Source organism: Pseudorca crassidens, chromosome 6 (assembly GCF_039906515.1).
Source record: "Pseudorca crassidens isolate mPseCra1 chromosome 6, mPseCra1.hap1, whole genome shotgun sequence".
Taxonomy (NCBI): domain Eukaryota; kingdom Metazoa; phylum Chordata; class Mammalia; order Artiodactyla; family Delphinidae; genus Pseudorca; species Pseudorca crassidens.
In genome coordinates, this window is record NC_090301.1 from 65,672,302 (window position 1) to 65,692,541 (window position 20,240).

General features: G+C 36.5%; 1 protein-coding gene across 4 annotated transcripts in view; it reads left to right on the plus strand.

Moving 5' to 3' along the window:
• The window catches only part of LOC137226572 (sodium channel protein type 1 subunit alpha), a 164,603-nt gene that overhangs the window by 66,957 nt on the left and 77,406 nt on the right, over nt 1–20,240 (plus strand). For all 4 annotated transcript variants that reach the window (XM_067741673.1, XM_067741672.1, XM_067741675.1 and 1 more), the window contains exons 2-5: nt 1,335–1,647; nt 15,690–15,807; nt 17,917–18,007; nt 19,528–19,656. In XM_067741673.1, coding sequence (XP_067597774.1) covers nt 1,384–1,647; nt 15,690–15,807; nt 17,917–18,007; nt 19,528–19,656 — 602 coding nt within the window. In that variant the 5' untranslated portion in view covers nt 1,335–1,383. The remainder of the gene's footprint in view (nt 1–1,334; nt 1,648–15,689; nt 15,808–17,916; nt 18,008–19,527; nt 19,657–20,240) is intronic.

The following is a 20,240-nucleotide window of genomic DNA, read 5'->3' on the forward strand; positions in this document are numbered from 1 at the left end:
CACTGTGCCACCAGGGAAGTCCCAGCCTCCTGACTTTAATGAGTTAATGCAGTGTCCAAATAAAACGTGTGGCCAAATGATAGCTTAGGCTCTGAGAAGTTTTGGCTCAGTAATATCTGTGAAATTTGAGCTGATATTAAATATGCCTTAAAACAATACATTTGGGATTTGGCCTCGGGCATCAGATCAAGTCTGACTGCTACACAGAGTCGAGTGTTTTGCCTCAGGTCCTCAGATGTTTCTCACTATAGGACTATAGAATCAGCAAGAATATCATTATTGCTTTAGTGAAGGAAAACACCTCAGTTCCTATTTGATTTACGGAACCGTCTTCTTTCCGATTATTTTATTTTCCTGAAATTAGAGAATCCTGCTATCTCCTGCACATACAGCTATCTTCTCCCACCTGCAGCCCAATCTAGTAATTTCTTCCCAGCCTCACCTTTCTCTCATTCTTAGTCATCTAAATGGCATCTGTCTAACCTTGGACCATCTCTTTCTGTATGTGTTTAAGTAAGCCAACCCTAGCATGGCTGTTGATGTGACAGGTCACAGTTCCAATTGTCTGTATCTCAGAATAGATGAAGACTCAATCAGGACAGCAGTGGCTATTTGACTGGTCATTAAGTCTGGCCGCAGCAAACTGTTCTGACCGGCTTGGCCAGGAGCCATTTGTGCAGATTAGAGGGTTGGATTTTATATCCTCTCAGAGACAACTCCCTTTCCACTTCAGCCTGTTGATGAGCTAACCATGGTCTCTGTGGGGTACATCCTCATCTTCTGGGTGGCTCACAGAGTGAACAGCCCATTTGGGACAGGGTGGTATTTAGCTAATGTACTTTAATTAAGGCTATACTTGAACTACTTTCTTAAGTTATGGCACAGTTCCTGTCTCGGCAAAGCACAAGAATTAATAAACATGGGACATTTAACAAACCCGAGATAGAAAACATGTTTGTTAAGCCAAACTCATAGAGGCAGAAAGTAGAATGGTGTTTGCCAGAAGCTGGGGAAGGGGGAAATGGAGAGTTGCTATTTACTGGGCATAAAGTTTCAGTTATGTAAGATGAATAAATTCTAGAGAGCTGCTGTACGACTTCGTGACTATAGTTGACAATACTGTCTTGCATACTTAAAAATTTGTTAAAAGGGTAATGTTAAAGATCTCAAGTTAAATGTTCTTACTACAGAAAAAGAATTTATATTTAGTAATTCCATTTGGATTTAATTGGAAACGAACATTTCAATCCTCTAGCTCTTATTTCATGACAGGAGTTTGTAGATCTTAAGATCTCTTAATCTCCTTAAAATATCTGTATTCTTTTTTTTTTTAGGACTTTCATATGCAGAGTAAATGGTGATTAAAATGTGCAGGATGACAAAATGGAGCAAACAGTGCTTGTACCACCAGGACCTGACAGCTTCAGCTTCTTCACCAGAGAATCTCTTGCAGCTATTGAAAGACGCATTGCAGAAGAAAAGGCTAAGAATCCCAAACCAGACAAGAAAGATGATGACGAACGTGGCCCAAAGCCAAATAGTGACTTGGAAGCTGGAAAGAACCTTCCTTTTATTTATGGAGACATCCCTCCAGGGATGGTGTCAGAGCCGCTGGAGGACCTGGACCCGTACTATATCAATAAAAAAGTGAGTGTGTTTTATCAGGCATATTTTGCTGCTAATTGCCTTACAGTATACTTTGGACTGTTATAGCACCAACACAAGCCAAGTTAGCACAAAGTCTAAGTATCCTTCTGTTTAGGAAATAAAACACATTTGCACATGTTTTATGCATATACATGACAAATAAATTGATTATATCATAACAGATGGAGCTGTCCCAAATGCACAGTAGATACTTAAAAATAAATGTAAGTTGTAGGCAGCTAATTTAACAAATTAAAAACATCTCCCCAAAGATTGTATTTACTATTTATGGGTTTTCTGTACTTGAAAATCTTGAAATTATCACAAATTATAAAGACCTCAAAAATATTGGTATTCATTTCTCATGGAACAAAATTTGATGCCACAAGGGTTTTCAGTTTCTATATTATATATAAATATTATGTTATATATAATATATCAGTTAACTTCCTGAAGACACTTTTTTTCATTGGGAAAAGACATTCCTATACAAACAATAGTTTAAAAAATTATTTAATCTTTTGGTGGAAATATATTGATATTGGTAAGGATGACCAAAAATATAGTATTCTGAAGAACATATAAATGATATTTGAATATCCATGCTTGAAATGAAAATAGTAAGCACCCAGCCTTTCATTATGACCATGATTTCACCAAACCAAGAAGAAAAGTGTAGAAAAAGATAAAATCAAAAAAGATTATTGTATTGATTTTAGAGTAAATTTATGACTAGTTAATTTGCAATATTTTATTATCCTTTTCACCTAGAATAATATATTTGTGAACTCTTGGTGGAAAGGTACAGCACAAATATTGTAATTAAGCAAATGAGATCTTTTAGTTGAACTTGGGCCTTAAAAATACCCCCAAAACGTTTAGGGATGCTTTTAGTTGCTGGCACAGTTATCGTGTTAGTTTTCATCCAGTGCATAAGTTTGGAATTTTAGTATTTGGATTCGAGACAGTTTTGTAAATACATTCTCATTGACTACTACAACTTTCAGAGGTAAAAACCTCATAATGTTCAGATTTTTAAAAAAACTTTTCAGGATATAGCCAGCTTAAGTGTAACACACTTTTCCTTTTTAAAAACTGATTTGACCATTTTACTGTGAAGGAAGAGACTAATAATTTTTCATAGATTCATTATCTTTCGTTTAACTTTGCTTTTTAACATTGTATTATTAAATCTTAGTAGGTAAGCCATGATCTGTTTCATAACTTCCATTTAAATTATGAGAAAAATTGAATTTTGTCATTAAATCACTCCTTTGGAAATTAATTTAATATGATATCTGAAAAGCTAAAACCCAAATTAAGCAGACTACGAGGGGTTTATTTGTATAAAAAAAGTAAAAATGTGGATAATCCAACTATTCATACATATTAACTTATTTAAAATTGTTCTATTTTTGAAATAATGACTCTGATGTGTTCTAGCCAGAAATTCATTAACACTAAAGTGTGTTACTTTATTTATAGCCATTGGACATAGCCAATCTATTTAGAGCTGCTATTACAGTGGGTTAGTGGGCTCCATGCTCAGCAGGCGTTTTGCTACTCCCAGACATCCAGCTCCCACCTCTCCAGTAGTAACCACCATCTAAAAATTATTAAAGCCACCCAGAGTCTACCACTTCATCAAACAGGGCTGAAATCTAGCATCCCATCTCCTGTGCTGTGTCCTTATCTATAAAACAGTAAATGCATACATTGAGAAAGACCAAACTAATGCGTGTTGACAAGGGCAGCTATTCTTCAAGTAGAAACGAGATCATCCAATTAATCTTTTCCTTTAAATTAAAGAGTTTTTAGACTGATAAAAGTTGTCATCTTGAGGGAGTGTCCCCAAACAAAACCATCCACAATTGGTTTATAATGAATGAGATATAACAAAGGATATAAAGGCAGATGGAAAGCAAAATGATGCAAACCCATCCAAATAGTTAAAAGAAAGGTCTTAAAACTGAGGGTAAAAGACCAATCCTGAAGGAATGACTAGTCAGTCAGATTCTTGTGGTGAAGTAACCCTTATAAACTTTGTTAGGTTCACATTCAAACTTGCCTTTAACATCTTCTGTCCTTATCTTCAAATGTACATTGTGTGAGGAAGGAAAAATATTTTGGTATTTTGGAACAAATCACAGAGTGTAAGTAGCACAACCTGGTAAGAGAAATATTGTTATCAGGAAGGAGGTTTCCCCAAGGTGAGGCACATCCATTGCTTTCACATTGAGCTGACATCCAGCAAGTCTCCAAATGTAAGTCATTCAACAGAAATACAAGTGAAACTTTTTGCAGTACTGAAATCCTTAAAAACTAACATGGCATGCTTAGGACATGATTGAGCTATGTGTTGGAAATTTCCTTCTTTTGCACTTACATGTTTTGTAACTTTCTGTGGTTGTGTGTACACTCTTTCTAGTCTTAAATTTTTGTTCATAATTGGATTATTTCAGTATGGAGGAATAGTCTTAAATTCTGAATTAGCTTCCTCTGATTGAAGCTGGAATCCTTAGAAAAATAATAACCTTTTAAAAATGATGAATATTTCCTTTTTCTACTTGATGACCAATTTCACTTTAGTGACTTGAGTATCTGAGGATGGCAGGGTGATCTTCTTTAAACAATGCAGTAGACATGCACAGTACTCCCAGCATAGATAAAGGGTCTAATGATGGAAATGTCACTGGGGAAAATGCTTCTTAGGATGAAATTTCCCACCATCACTGATATTGGGGATGTGCATTTTATTGCCTGAGTGGATTGTAACATGCAGATATTAATCAGGCTAGTGACTCCCCTAAGTTTAAACTCAAGTACAATACTTAATGTGTCCTTTGTATGTATATCCCAAGTCTCTGGTTTCTTTCTTAAAAATATATAGAATAAACAAAGCAAGCCTATTACAAAAAATGGTGGCAGAATCTATGTTAAGTTTTAGGTTAAAGTACAGTGGTGTGTATATATAAAGAATCTACATGTAAGCAATAGAAAGGACACAAACCCCAGTGAAGCTCTCTGTGATCTTCTACAGTGTCAGTGAGCTTATGAAAATGTCACTGCTGATGGTGTATTTTCAGATGGCATATGCCCACATATTTTTATCTTCTTTGCCCTAGCTTTAAATGTACAAATTATATAATGTTCAAATTTTCTGTTGAAATTGCTAAAATAATTTAATCCATGGTCAGTGATATTGTGGTAGTAACTCGAGAAATAGTAGCAACTGTCTCATGAACACTCACGGTACATGGAAGCACTTCCAGACCCTCAGATGTTTTAAGCCTTCAGAAGTCCAAGGTAAGAACTAAGGAATAAAATAACAGTGCTATCAGAGGAGAATCACAGAATTTTCCATACCATGTTAGCTCTGGTCCCGTGGTCTTCAGAACATGATTCCAGGTTGGGTTCCTTTTGTTTGTTTATTTACTTTAGCATTGTGACAAGGCACATTTTAGCTTGTGAACACACCTTTTTTTCCTCATGGGATTTTTTTTTTTTTCACAGTTTCGTTTCATAGCTTCGGCTGATTTTGCACCATTTGGCTATACATTCAAATTCTTCACCCACTCTTTATTACAGAAAACTTCTTCCTTCTCATGTTCTCTTAAAATTACAGATGACTCATTAGTACCATGGAAGAAAATATCCTTTTGACAGTGTGACAGGGTACTGGAAATAGAATGAGGTGTGTTAGATCTGTAGTGAAAATGCATGTTTGTTAATTCTGGAATGTAGAAATGTATCCATTTAAAAATGTGCTCTTTCCTTGATTGTCTCTTCGATGTTTAAAGACAATTTATTCTCCCTTTTTATCAGCTCTTCTAAAGAGATGCATGCTCCCTCTTTACTGGGGCTGCACGAAGAATCATACAGGAACTTGTGGTTTTAAATTCATGCCTGGTTTGTCATTCCACAGGAGTTTTTAATTGTTACATGGGGTAGGGAGAGTTGTTTGTTTTGTTTTTAATTGGGATTAGGGAGTTTTTCTTGAAAAAGGAGTTTAGGGCTTCCCTGGTGGTGCAGTGGTTGAGAGTCTGCCTGCCGATGCAGGGGACACGGGTTCGTGTCCTGGTCTGGGAGGATCCCACATGCCGTGGAGCGGCTGGGCCCGTGAGCTATGGCCGCTGAGCCTGCGCGTCCGGAGCCTGTGCTCCGCAATGGGAGAGGACACAACAGTGAGAGGCCCACGTACCGCAAAAAAAAAAAAAAAAAAAAGGAGTTTAACAGAAAATCAGAAAAGTAGATGGTAAAAGCTCAGGATTCCATGAATTGTCATATTTATGATTTTTCTTTGTATATCATTAGCTCTTCTAGAATTACCAGTCACCCAGGCTCTCCCTTACTTGCAAGGCACTACAGTTCACTTCCAAATCTTTCTCTTACCCATTCATTATTTCTTCCTTAAGTCCCTTTCTTCTTTGTCACCTCCCTGTCTCTGCCTCAGAAACAATCCCAAAATGATGAGGATGGTAGTAAAATAATGATTGCAGTTATTAAGTACCTGTCATATTAATAAGTTTCCCTTCAAGTGAAAGTGACCGAAAACCAACAGAAAGTAGCTTTTGAAAACAAACTAAGCAACAAACAAATAAATGTACGTGTGGGGTAAATCTCGTCTTAATATCAAAGGATCCAGTACCTAAAACAACATCATCAGGACACAGTCCTTTTCCATTTTTGGTTCTACTTTCACCTATGCTGGCTGCATTCACAGGCTGGCTCTTCCCACAAGATGATAGAAATAGCCACCAGTAGCATGAAACTAACATCCTACAGCCTAGTAACCCCAAGAAAAAGAGCTCTCTTTTTCTTCAAAATTTCTTACACAAGTCCTGAAATTCAGTCTAATTAGGTCACATGGCCTCTTCTGAACCAATCACTGTAACCAAGGGTTTGTGATGCTCTCATTGGCCAGATCAGCATCACATGTTGACCAGTGTTGCCAAGGGGTGGGTCAGCTCCATCCAAGCCACATGGCCAGACAATGAGGCAGAGGTTTTCTCTAAAAGGAAGAGATGGAGACTTTGAAGAAGGTCAGCTAGGCAAGCAGAAACAGTAGCTCTGCCGTATGCACTGTGCATTAGGAAATTTACAGTTCTTATTTAACCGACATGTCCTTCCAAGATAATTCTTCTCTTTGTTTTAAAATGATGAAAGAAGATGTGGTACATATATACAATGGAATATTACTCAGCCATAAAAAGAAACGAAATTGGGTCATTTGTAGAGATGTAGATGCATCTAGAGACTGTCATACAGAGTGAAGTAAGTCAGAAAGAGAAAAACAAATATCGTATGTTAACGCATATATGTGGAACCTAGAAAATGGTACAGATGAACTGGTTTGCAGGGCAGAAATTGAGACACAGATATAGAGAACAAACGTATGGACACCAAGGGGGGAAAGCCGCAGGGGGGTGGGGTTGGTGGTGTGATGAATTGGGCTATTGGGATTGACATGTATATACTGATGTGTATAAAATTGATGACTAAAAAAATAAAATAAAATAAAATAATGAAACTGAGATAAAGTTAATTTTCCTAAGATCATAAAGCTACTAAGTAACAGAGACTAGATTTAAAACCAGATCCGTCAGCTTCCATGGCTCATCACCATGCTACTCTGGGTTTGCAGTTGTCACACTAATGATACCAGTGGAGAAGAGAAGTCAGTGATAGACTCTAAATAAGCCTGTCACTGCTTTTCCTGCCCCTCCACTCATGCCACTTTGCCATCTGTACTCCTCATCTCTTAGGCTGGCAGTATTTCCCAAACCTGACTTGTTGCTTTACTACTTCTGCTCAATCAGGGGCATCCCCTGCCTTTATAAAAACTAAAATCTTTGAGACTCAGGGGGTCTGGATCAGCTTCTAAAATAATTAGAGAAGTACATTTCCCACCAGATTCTAATAGGGTGATAAGCACCTTTTTTTCAAAGAGGACAGATTCAGGAAACTTAAATTGTATGCCTCTGTAAAGAAATGGCATTTATATTGGGATCTCAAGGGTAGAAAGAAGAAGGGAGAGAAACCTTCCAGGGAAAGGGAATAGCCCATAAGAAGACATGTAATATAGCAGGACTGTAGTAAGTAAAAGGCAAGTAAGATGTGATTGGGGAGGTGGGCCTGGGGCTAGATCAAGGCTCCTTTTAGGACATCTTAAGGAGTTCGAAGTCTAAGGGCAAAATGAATTCTCTGAAGACTTTGGGTAGAGAAGTCACAATGTCCATTTCACTTTTTTTTTTTTTTTAATAAATTTATTTATTTATTTTTGGCTGTGTTGGGTCTTCGTTGCTGCGCCTGCGCTTTCTCTAGTTGCAGCGAGCGGGGGCTACTCTTCATTGAGGTGCATGGACTTCTCATTGCAGTGGCTTCTCTTGTTGCGGAGCACGGGCTCTAGGTGCACGGGCTTCAGTAGTTGTGGCACGCGGGCTCAGTAGTTGTGGCACGTGGGCTCAGTAGTTGTGGCACATGGGCTTAGTTGCTCCACGGCCTGTGGGATCTTCCCGAGCCAGGGTTCGAAGCCGTGTCCCCTGTGTTGGCAGGCAGATTCTTAACCACTGCACCACCACGCAAGTCCCCATTTCACATTTTTAAAGATCAAATTGGGAGTCTTTATGGAGGCTTGGTCTAGATTTTTGACAATGAAGACAATAATGGATGGGATCGGAATCTATTTTGGAGGTGTAATGCTTATCAGATGGGAACAAATGGATGGCATTGTTTTCTGAATATGAAATTTGGGAGGAAGGAAACTGAACGGCAAAGTTCCAATGTGAGAATTGGCGTTGCTTTCAAGTACACAAGTGTTTGTATGTGTATATATTTGAGAACCAGAGAGACACACATTTTTAATCCTTTAATCCTTAAGTGTATATGGCACTTTGAATTCATTAAGGGGATTCTCATGTTTTATTTCATTTTGTTTCATTTCAGCCTTTAAACAACCCTGAGGTTAGTATTGTTATAATCTTCATTCAGATGTAGAAATTGACATGGAAGAGTTTGCCCAAAGTTCTCACACAGAAAAGTCTGCAATAAAACTGGGCCAATTAGTCCTTTTCTGTCAATGAAAAATTCGCTGAGCATATAATAGTGTACCACACCCATGCTATGGGCTGAAGATAACAGGGATGGGAAATATTTGACCCCCAGATTTTATCATTTCACCCTCTGGCTATAATTTTTTCTCTCTGTCTGAGGTAGAGGCAGAGCATCTGTAACCCTGGCTGATAGGAGCCCAGCTGGGGAACTCTCCAGTACTGGCCCCACTGCATCTGTTCTACCCAGCTAAAGCCTAGGGACCAGCAATTTTACAGACTCTTTTCTGGGTACAACTTTTTCTCTTTTGCATGAACTTAAAGCAAAGATAAAAAAACTCTAAGGCCTTGAGCCCCCAGACACATTTTTGTTTGCCTCATGCAATACTGTTTACAATTTTGAACTAGTGTCTGAGATTTATAAATCAGAAGATTGCACACACACATGTATAATCGTGCATATTTAGGATTTCTCATACTATATCAGATCTAGCATCACTGATTTGCATGCCCAAAATTGGCAGCTCTCTCACACTGCCTAGCCTCTGTGGGGCGTTTTGGTTTGTGATCCCTGGCTACAAGACCCCTGTGCAATTAGATGAGGGATGGATATTAATGCTTGGTGGGCCACAGGAGGCACAAGTCCACAAGTTGTTCTTTAGGCTTATTATCCCGCATCTAAGGGGAAAGACAGAATGAGATTGGGAGAGAAAACATTTTTTAAAATATTGCACACTAACTTCAGAGTCAGGTAGAGAACCTGTGAGAAAGCTTTCCATCTCCCAGTGAGCCAGAAAAGGAGGAAAATCTTGGCCTGAATCCACAGGTTATTAAAAAAAAGATAGGCAAGGAAGTAGGTGAGACCATTTAGAGAGCTCACAGGAAAAAAAAAAAAAAGAATTAGATGCCTTGGAATTGGCCCAGAACAAGAGATGTCCCCAGAGATGTGTACTAATCGGAATCTCTTGTCTATGCAGTTCTTTACACCCAAAGCTCTGCAGCATCCCTCCTCCTGCCATGTGGTCTCATTCTGCCTTTTCCCGATGGAACCTCTTCTCGAGCCAGCAGCTTAGAGCTAGAAAAAGTTGACCCCACTTCTGGCAGAAGATAGAGCCAGGGAATTTCCCTAGTTTGAATGCCAAGGCAACATCAAGGGGAGAGAGGTATACCTTGCAACCCAGCTTAGAAGTCTGTTACTATTTTCAGAGTCACACTTGCTTATACACAGGGATGAAGTTTCACATTGTCATTATACAGAATTCTATTTAATTAAGAATTACATAGGTTTTTGAATCTATGTGTAAAATATATATATATATATATATATATATATATATATATATATGTATGTATCTCCTTTCTTTGGGAAAATATGTTCAAAGTTCCAAACAATTGACCTCCAAACACATTTTTGGATCACAGTGTAAGTACAAGTTGAAAATTGCCTCTTTAGCAAGAGGGAAGAGATATGGGAACATATGTATATGTATAACTGATTCACTTTGTTATAAAGCAGAAACTAACACACCATTGTAAAGTAATTATACCCCAATAAAGATGTTAAAAAAAAAAAGAAAAAAAAGAAAATTGCCTCTTTAAATTTTGAGACTAAGGCATAAGTGGAATCAACCAATAGTATATTCTGCATTTTTCTATTGTTCATGATCATTGCTCACCTTCCTCTGTTATTTCTTGCTTTTGCCAGTACATTTAGAGCAGTGAAATTGCAGTAAATTTGGAGTCAATCCTGTGATTTGGCAATTTAATGTTTAGATAAACACAAAGCTGAGCATTAGGTTTAAACTATTTAAGGAACAAGACCCCTAGAGTGAAAGAAAAGAAAAGAAAAGTTTCCAGGGAACTGGAAAACTATGGCTTGTTAAATTCAGTGTCCATCCTGAGTAAAAAAAAATAAGCAAACACTTTCTAAAAACCCAGAGACAAAAAAAGACTACTAAATAGTAATGGGTACAGATTCATAAATAGCAATCCTACCAAACTATTACAACCTAAGTTGTTTCCTTATTGACTATGAAGTTAGATAAAGGGGAAGGATTTTACTCCAGGTACACAACATGAGAACTGTTAATAAAAACAGATTCACAGCTCTCCTGTTGCAGACTCACCTGAGTTATTTATTAAAAGTACAGAATACTAGGCATCAGAATCTGACCTACTGAATTGGAATCACAACACCTCTGCGAACTTAGTGTACTTATTCCCATTTTTCAAAAGAGGCAAATAAGTCACAGAAAAGTTAGTAACTTGTCCAGGATCTCAGTGCTGGAAGGCAGCACAGCCAGATTTTGCGCGAGGCATCCAACTCCAGAGTCTGCACTCAATAAATACGTAAGTTAAAACAAATCCTACTTATGTTTTTCTAATTTGCTTTCCAGACTATTAAGCTTTGATTATCAGGGGTGTTTACCTGTTTGGGTTTTCGTTGTTGTTGTTTCCTTTAAAGCTAGAATTGACTTTTACCTGGCAAGGCTTGCTGAAGAGAGTATGAACTGGCAGTACAATGAATGGTTTACACCTAGGTCTGCGCTGCCCAATTCAGTGGACATTAGTCATGTATGGCTATTGTACTTGAAATGTACTTGAAATGTGGTGAGTTCAGTCTCTGAAGACGTACAGTTGGTATGACAAGAGGATGTAAACTATCTCAATAATTTTTAATACTGACTTCATCCCCAAATGATAATTTATTGGATAGATTGGGTTAAAGAAAACATTATTCAAATTAATTTCATCTGCTTCTTTTTCTTTTTCTAAACATGGCTACTAGAATATTTAAAATCACATATGTGGCTTAGATTTGTAGTTCATGTAATATTTCTATTGGGCAGCTCCAGTCTACGTAAACCTTCACTTACCCTTCTAGATTTTCTTCCGTTAGTATAGATAGTTGAACATTTACTAGTTTTCAAGCTTCTTGGGGTCATAACTTACTATTTACCCCAAACTACTTGGGGGTCTTTGTTTTCCCTATAAACTTTAGCACAGAGCTTTGCAAATATTGTCCTAAACAATTAACACAAATCTTCTGCATTGAAGTCAATTGAATTAACGATTGAGCTGAGAATTAGATCCAGGCTGCTTTCCAGGTGTCCACCACGCTCATACATATTAACAGCTTATCATATAGGGACTTTATAAATGCTACTTGAGTTTGGTAGCTATACATGAAGAGATAAGTGACAAGCCTGATCAATATCTAGTATGTGAAGAGAGTTACATTCCTACAAATGTGTCTTTAAAAGTGATATTTTTATATATAGAATCTCATCTCTAATTCAGTCAAAATGCTGTTTTGAAATTGGTTCTGAGGCACAGTGTTATTCTCAGGTTAAAATGATTTCATGAGTTTCCTACAGCCTTGGGCTGTAAAAAAAATTAAAAGCCTGTTTCAAGCTGGATACTACTATACCAGCCGTTTCTCCTCCACCATCAATATTGAAGTTTTTCTTTTCTACTGAAGTGACGTAATGCAATAAAAATTGTCCTGAGTAGTTATGTTAATGAAATTTGTATTAAACTAATTAGATTTAAAGGATGCTAAAATACTTTCCTCTAATAAGCCATTCAGTACATTCTTTGAAAAAGTCAACACTGAACTTGTACACTTAGAATGGACAAGATGGTAAATTTTATTTTATGTGTATTCTACCACAATAAAAAAAAATGGGGTGGGGGTAATAGTAACATCTTGGCTAGTCTTTTAATTCTTTCCTTTTTGATCCCTTTCTTATCTGTGAAATGAGGAAGGCAAATATCTGTATGTTTGAAAATTCTAGAGTTACTTGACCACTTGTAAGTAAACAGTGTTCCCTTCTGACTCTCTCCTCCCTTCAATACTATCAATACCATTATTTGGGGAAACATGTATTTGAGAGTCTTTAGGGGCAAGTATCCTTTCATTAATCCTCAACACTTAGAAACTAAATGTTTGGCTTCTTCTCTGTGCAAGTAAATATAAGGAGGATGGATACAGGTAGATGAGGAAATAGAAGATCAGTTACAAATAGCAAATTTGAAGTTCTAAATGGAACTTATTGACATAAAAATGGTAACAGAGTCAAGATTCTAATATTGGACTGCTCTGTAATTCAGCTGTTTAAAATGAATCCATAAACACTTCAAAGCAACATTTGTGTAGTTTGTATGTAAATATATGTTTCAACCTGGGAACAGCAAAGTCCTCACAGAAGAAACCCTCTGAAATAGTCCCTTAGTGCCGGTGTTATCATCAGCTTCCCAGGAGCTCTATCAAGGATGTCTTATCTATCTATATGGCTTGTGAAAAATTAAAGGAGGACAAATATTGCTGTACAGGAAAATCTCATTAATTCCATTATACATTCTAATTGTAAGCACTTACACACTGTACACATACTTCTTATAAATATGAAGTTAAAATATATTCTTTGAATTTTTTAAATAAATAAAGAGAATATACCCTAAAAGCAGTAGAAGTTTCCATCTAAGGCTTGAACAATTGGGAATTTTGTCCTTTTGCCTTTCACTTTTGTGTCAAAATATTAATTCCCCTATGTGAAAGGACTTCTAGATTGAGAATTATTTATCAGCATCAGGGTGCCGTGGCTTTCGTTAGCTTTACCCTGCTGAGTTCTGACCCTTTGCCCTGCCTTTTTGGGTTCCTCTTGGTTCAGCTTCTGAGTCTTGCTTCTTTTTCTTCTTGGTCCTTAGGGCAGAATTTCTTTCTCTCTCCAACCCTTTCTTTTGGCCTCTGCAGCTTTGCCTTTGGTTTCATCACCCTCTTCCTCCATCTCTTCTACTTCTTTTTTTGTTAGGTCTGCTCATGGTTTGGGCTGGAGGGTGGCCACAGAGCCGAAGACACAGGTCGTCTCTTCTGCACGTGGTCTCCTCTCCTCAGGATGAGCTGGATTATCATTCTTATCCACTGAGCGACAATCAGTACCATCTTCATCCCCCTCTTCCTCCAGCCCATGATTTAGGTCCCGCATGGACTGTAACTTCTTTTCCAAAATTAGGCTTGTAATGTTATTTGAAATGAGGGAATTCTTATTTTAAAAAGATATATTCTACATTATGTTTTTACTGGGTCTCCCACTCCCAGATCACAATATTTCCATCAGGTTTTACTCAGCATAATTTTGGGGAAAGGAAGCATAGGCAGTTGGTTTACAAGGTGGGCCATATTCGGTCCTGATTTAACTCACTCAGAGCCTTTCTGTGTCCTTGCATGTGTGTACTCCCTAGGGCAAAGGCATTTGCATTGCAGAAGTCTGTGCACATTTTATGATGATCTCACAATGCCATTTAGGGACAGCGGCACTGAATGAATCAGAGAAAAAGAGCACTAAGTAGACACGGGTGATTGCTCCTCCAATAAGCACAGGTGAAACTCTCCCCTCCTATAAATGGACGTTGTGACACAGTTTTCTTTGTACTCTGGACCCACAGTCCATCAAAGATGAAAGTGGAAATATGGAGTCAAAGTTAGATGTAGAGCAATGCATCTCAAACTCTCTGTTGTGAAGGTGTGGTTGCTATTCTATAAAATACAATAAAATTAATTTCCAGAAAGTTGAAATGAAAAATAGACCTGCAAAATACACCCTGTCTTTTTATTATTACATTCAACAGATGTAAAATTAGTCTGTCAAATTGTCTTACAAGTTTCTAAATACTTACTCTCAAATCTTGTCACAGATCAGGAACAACTTGGAGACCAGCACTGGTTGGGGGACCATTTTCACAGCCCTGATTTAGGGCACTCTGACATATACCAGCGAGGAAGTGCTATTTTCAAACAGCAACTCAGTAAATGTTTTGGAGTAATTACTCTATTTCAATTTAGAAAACCCTGAAGGTAGAGGAGAAAAGAAATGAGAAATCTATAAATGACCTGCAGACTAAATGTAGAGAATAAACCCTTGTCAAAGATTTTTAGTAGAAAGTAAACATAAGGTTAATGCTTGCTATGTCATAATGTGATCTACACAGATATGTGTCCTCAGTCAGAAAAACAGTATTTTTGGAGAATGGGGTTTAAATTTAAAAGATTTGGAGTTCCCTTCTTAATATATGTTCTTCATAGAGAAATAGGTTCCACTCCCCCCAATCTGAATGTACACAAAGGTCTTAGGAAACACTGAGTCAGAATCCTTGATACACAATTGTATGTTGCTGCTTTGTTTTTTGTTGTTGTTTGTTTTTGTCCACACACTGCTAATTGTGCTCAGATATGTCTAATTTTTAGAATGCCAGTTCCATTCACATCCATGGATCCTAGATTCTGCAGGGGCTTTGAGCTTTTCCTCTAAGAAAGCACTACATGAAATAGGCAGCCAGTTGGGACTAGAATTCAGTGTGTCAGCTAACTCAGAAATCCCAATACAGAGTTTAGCACTCCTGGTCAACAGATACTCTCCAGGGAGCTTGGCCTCCAGAACTCAATTATTGGATTACATCCATTTAACCCAAGACTGGGTTTGATGGTGGCTGTTTTTATTTCCTATTATAAATAGAGTGATAATGTTTATTTTATAAGCAGAAATGGTAAAAGAATATTTATTTCAAAAATATTATTTGTCTTACTGAATGATTTTGCATTCCAGAGCATTAATTTTCAAGATATTTGAAATGGAAAAGCTGAAATCGCTGTAAAAGGAATGTAGTGTCCTAAGATCTGTAGAATGAAATGATACGTGCACCCATTTGAGACTTTTTCCTTTAACTCAGATATTTAAAATATTAAGAAAATAAATAAATTATCTTGGCTAACTGTCTTATATATGATAAAATTGCAGGTAAGTATCAAGTCAAAGGTGAGTTATACCATTGGATGTTGTCTCTAGTTAAGAAGAGATCCAGTAACAGTTTGTCTTCATGGTGCACGTCGGAAGTTGCAACATTGGAATAATTCATTTTGACAAATGATAGAAGGTGGGTAATAGAGTTTAAATGGTTTATACTTTTATACTTCTATGTGTTCCTATCTTACAGACTTTTATAGTATTGAATAAAGGGAAGGCCATCTTCCGGTTCAGTGCCACTTCTGCCCTGTACATTTTAACTCCCTTCAATCCTCTTAGGAAAATAGCTATTAAGATTTTGGTACATTCATATCCTTTTCATGTGATCAATATCAGCTATTAGTACATAATCTATAAATGCTTTGTAGCTAAATATAAAATTAACTTGGGAAATGTCCATATTCTGTGGTTTTATCACCCTCATTTTGTATTTTCTTTGGTCATATAAGCCTTATTCTTAAAATTTATTACATAGATGTCACTGAAACTTACTTAGTCTTTAATATTATATATGTACTATATATATATCTTTCAAATATATATTATACATCAAAGTCTTTAACATTATATATATCTTTCTAAAAACATATGTATCAAGTCCTACAAATCTAGTGTAAAATAGCCATATTTATTTTTAAGATATGGTACAAAGTTTCTGATTTTCTAGAATTTGCAGTGAATAATGATATAATAGCAAAAAATTTCCATCCAGAGCCAATATAGAGCTATCTATAATACAAAGCATTTTAGTGTGCCTTAGAATTAACCTTTAAGCATATTTTCCATGGGAGAAGATCAGGGGGCTTTGGCCAATATTTAGCTAGTTTTTGAACTTTCCTAATGAAATCTGTGAGGAAGTACTGGAATATTGGCTTAATTTCAAATTTAAGTCATTGAATTATGACTCTGCTGTGCAAAACTGATTGCTTAGTAAAGGCTTTGGAAGTTAATGAAAGACGCTAAGATTGTATTTCCAAGTGGTCTTTAGGGATTTGGCTTTGAGATTCTCATTGGTGTTAAAAAAGGATTCTGCAACTAAATTCATCTGTTCATATTCATTGGCAAAAACCTTCACTTCTGATTATGTCTCATTTGATAGCTTTGGCAATAATAAATATAGAAATACTATTATAATTATCATAAACTTACACTACCTGATTTTTTGAAAAAAGACTTTAAAACCTAAAAATCCGTTCTATTTCTAAACTGATAGCAAGAGATTTCTTATGGTATAAATACGATATTATTAAAAATCAAAGATTTGAAACACAAAATTTATATGTTCGGGGTTTTTACATTTATGGAGGTTTCATCATCCTAGTTTGTGTTCCTAGTGCCATCATGTGGTCATTTGATGAAAACTTTCTTTTTCACACACGGAAAATTTTTGCTTTGGCAGTAAACTGTAGTGGAAAGAATATTGGATGTGAAAGTAATAAACCTGTGTTTTAGTTTGTGGCCAAGTTATCTAATTTCTTTAGATCTTACGCATTATTTCTCTGATTTCTAAAATACAGGGATTAAACAGTTGTTTTTTAAGGTCCCTTTCAGCTCCATAATTCTGTTATGTCATAGTTAGTCATTGGTTTTAGCTAACACTTAGATCATGTCTACTAATATACAGACCTGTTCCAAGTACTTCACATATATTAACCCATTTAATCTGTACCTCAAACTATGAGTTCCATACCTGATTAGCTTCACTACATAAAATTCAGTAGAGATACAAGAAGCTTCCATGGCACAGAGAGGCTGAGTGACTTGCCCAAGTCATTTTTATGTTGCTAAGATCACCTTTATGTTGAATTTTAATTACATTCACATCATGTTAAGTCATGGCCTTGAAGAATATTCACTTTCAATCTTATCCAGTGCTGCTACACGTTTACAAACTCAGCTGAAATAGAGCAACCCGACCCTTAACACCATGCTGTACTTTAACTACATAAATTTTAATGTATTCAACTATATTGTATCACATGTATTTAAGAAGTTACAATTCTGCAAGGATGTGCCTTCCTCAACAATTTACTATTTTAATCAACTAAATTAGTTCAAGTCAGTGCTCTCTGCTCAAAAGCTGTACCACTCCAAAGTGCCCACGGGTTTCCCCCTAAAGTCTTCTGGGAGGTAAATAGATTGATTTAATAATAGTAGCAAAAGCCGCACTTTATACTTTTATAACGCTTTCTCATACATTATCTCACTTAATCTATACAATTACTCTGTGAGGGTGATATTATTATCCAAATTTTATGGATGATAAAAATGAAATTTAAAGAGATTAGATGACTTGCCCATAGGGTATTTGTCCCTGAGTCCTGGCCAAACTGCAGGTTGAGCTTTTCAATGTTAGTTTTATGTAATATGATACATGGATTTGGGTTTTCTTTTGTGTGTTCCTTAACAATGACCTACATTATTCAGCATGCTAATTATGTGCACTATTTTGACGAACTGTGTGTTTATGACAATGAGTAACCCTCCCGACTGGACAAAGAATGTAGAGTAAGTTCAACTTACGTTTTAAGCGACCTACATGAGTATGTATATGTGTGTGTGTATAGATAAATAGACATACAGACATATATATCTATATCTATATATATATGTATTTAGTATTTAATCTCTCTCCTTCACGTGTACTTGGTGGTTACCAGAAGCCCATCATTCTTGGACACTCGCCACTTTTCCTGTAGGATCTACAGTGACCAAAGCAAATGTTATGAAAGTACTCACAGAAAGGAACCAATATGGTAGACCTTGGTTCCAGTTCATTTCCAGATGAATTCAGTGAGTCTTACACTTGCCCTAAAAGGATAATATTGAGCCTCACAAAGTTTTCACTTCCATCAGACACATCCACTCCATGCCAGGCCTGTATCAGTTTCAAACGTGGTCACCAAAAAATTTGCTGAAAAAGAAAAGCCCACAAAATTTGGGATTTTCAAACTTGAAAATTTAATTGAGGGCTAAGCTAACCGAAGTGAAAGTTAGGGTAGGATTTTCAGAAACCAGATGCATTACTAACTGTATTGATGGGCTCTGTTCTGGGATACTTTTGAGGACAGAGAGGCCAGATGTGTGATACGTGCTGCTGCGTCTGCTTGCGTGGCCGACGTGGTAGCCAGTATTGCTCTGTGCCTGCTGACCCTTAAAACAACCACCACGGGGGTGTTTCCAAGGGCTTTTTCCCTTCCTGGAAACTTCCAGGTTGGACCCAATCAAAAAAGGGATAAAAATTCTGAAGAAAATAAAAAATTTATAAACAAAGGATTTCTAAAGTATTAAAGCTACCATGTGAGGCCCACAGGTCTCAAGTTGCCCTAGTTGCCATGATTTCATTCTCCAACTTCCGAGTCGAAGATTAAAACTTTGGAAACATCTAAGTTTCTACTCAGAAATATCTAAATTTCTGCTCATTTAAACTGAGTAGAAGATTTAAATTTTGGGAACATCTAAGTTTCCAGTCTAAGACTCAGTATTTTATTCTAAACTAAATTTTCACCTCTTATGACCTTAATTAAACTTACCCACTTTTGATGTTAACAAAATTCTTTTTTCCAAGTAAGTTAACCTAGCTTATCTTAAAGAAAGAGAAAAACTTGAAACTAATTTGTCCATGTTCCCTCATTCATAAAACCTGGCTGAAATTGAGTTTTTTTACTTTCTAAAGGAAAATCATTTTATGCTTCTGCAATATTGTTGATCAGCTACTCCATCATGTGAATGTACTGGGTAATTCTCAGAGGCTCTCTTCACGTATGTCAATACTAAGACATTTCAGATACACTTTATACAGTGTGTGGTTCTCACCCTACTCTTAGGACAATTTAAAGCCAACTCTTCATGTGTTAGGGAGTTGAATTTAAAGTTACGGCTATGTTTTATTTCCCTGGAAATAATATTAACTTGCTTAGATTCGTTTTATAATATTCATCTGTTCCCCTAATAGAGAGACAATTAATTGAAATTGCTGTGAAAGATAATGATTAGTTTATCCATTCTTTTTGGATATTTGTTTCCAGGTACACTTTCACAGGAATATATACTTTTGAATCACTTATAAAAATTATTGCAAGGGGCTTCTGTTTAGAAGATTTTACCTTCCTTCGGGACCCATGGAACTGGCTCGACTTCACTGTCATTACATTTGCGTAAGTGCCTTTCTTGGAAGCTTCAAAAGAGACTATATTTTGGCTTCTATAAGTGCTCATGCTTTTAAAGAATAAGCTTGCTTTAACTGTAGAATATTTCAGTGTGATTTATATATTTAAGCTCTAGATTTTAATTTAGCGCAACAGAGCTCAAAGTGGCATTACACTTTGGCATAAAGGCTTTGCAGTAATTGAAATTACAATTTTCACATGTAACATCTGTCAGCAAATTTCATACATGCTGCTTTTTCAACAGGTGCGCGCACACACACACACACACACACACACACACCCTAATATGAAAGCATAAATGTATTCATAATACATCTGTGAAAATGGCTTTTTAAAATTACAGCCAAAAACAGTTCTGCTGACCCTACAGATTTCAGTTGACCTTACCCACATCACACACTCTCCCCAGCTTCTTTGGTAGAATAATAGAAAATAAACATCAAAACATTCTGACAAATCAAACTAATAGAAAAAATAAGGTAGTTAATATATTATGTATTTAATACTAAATTATTATTTCATCAGTCAATTGATAATTAAGACATATAAACAAAACACGCTCTCTCTGCCTC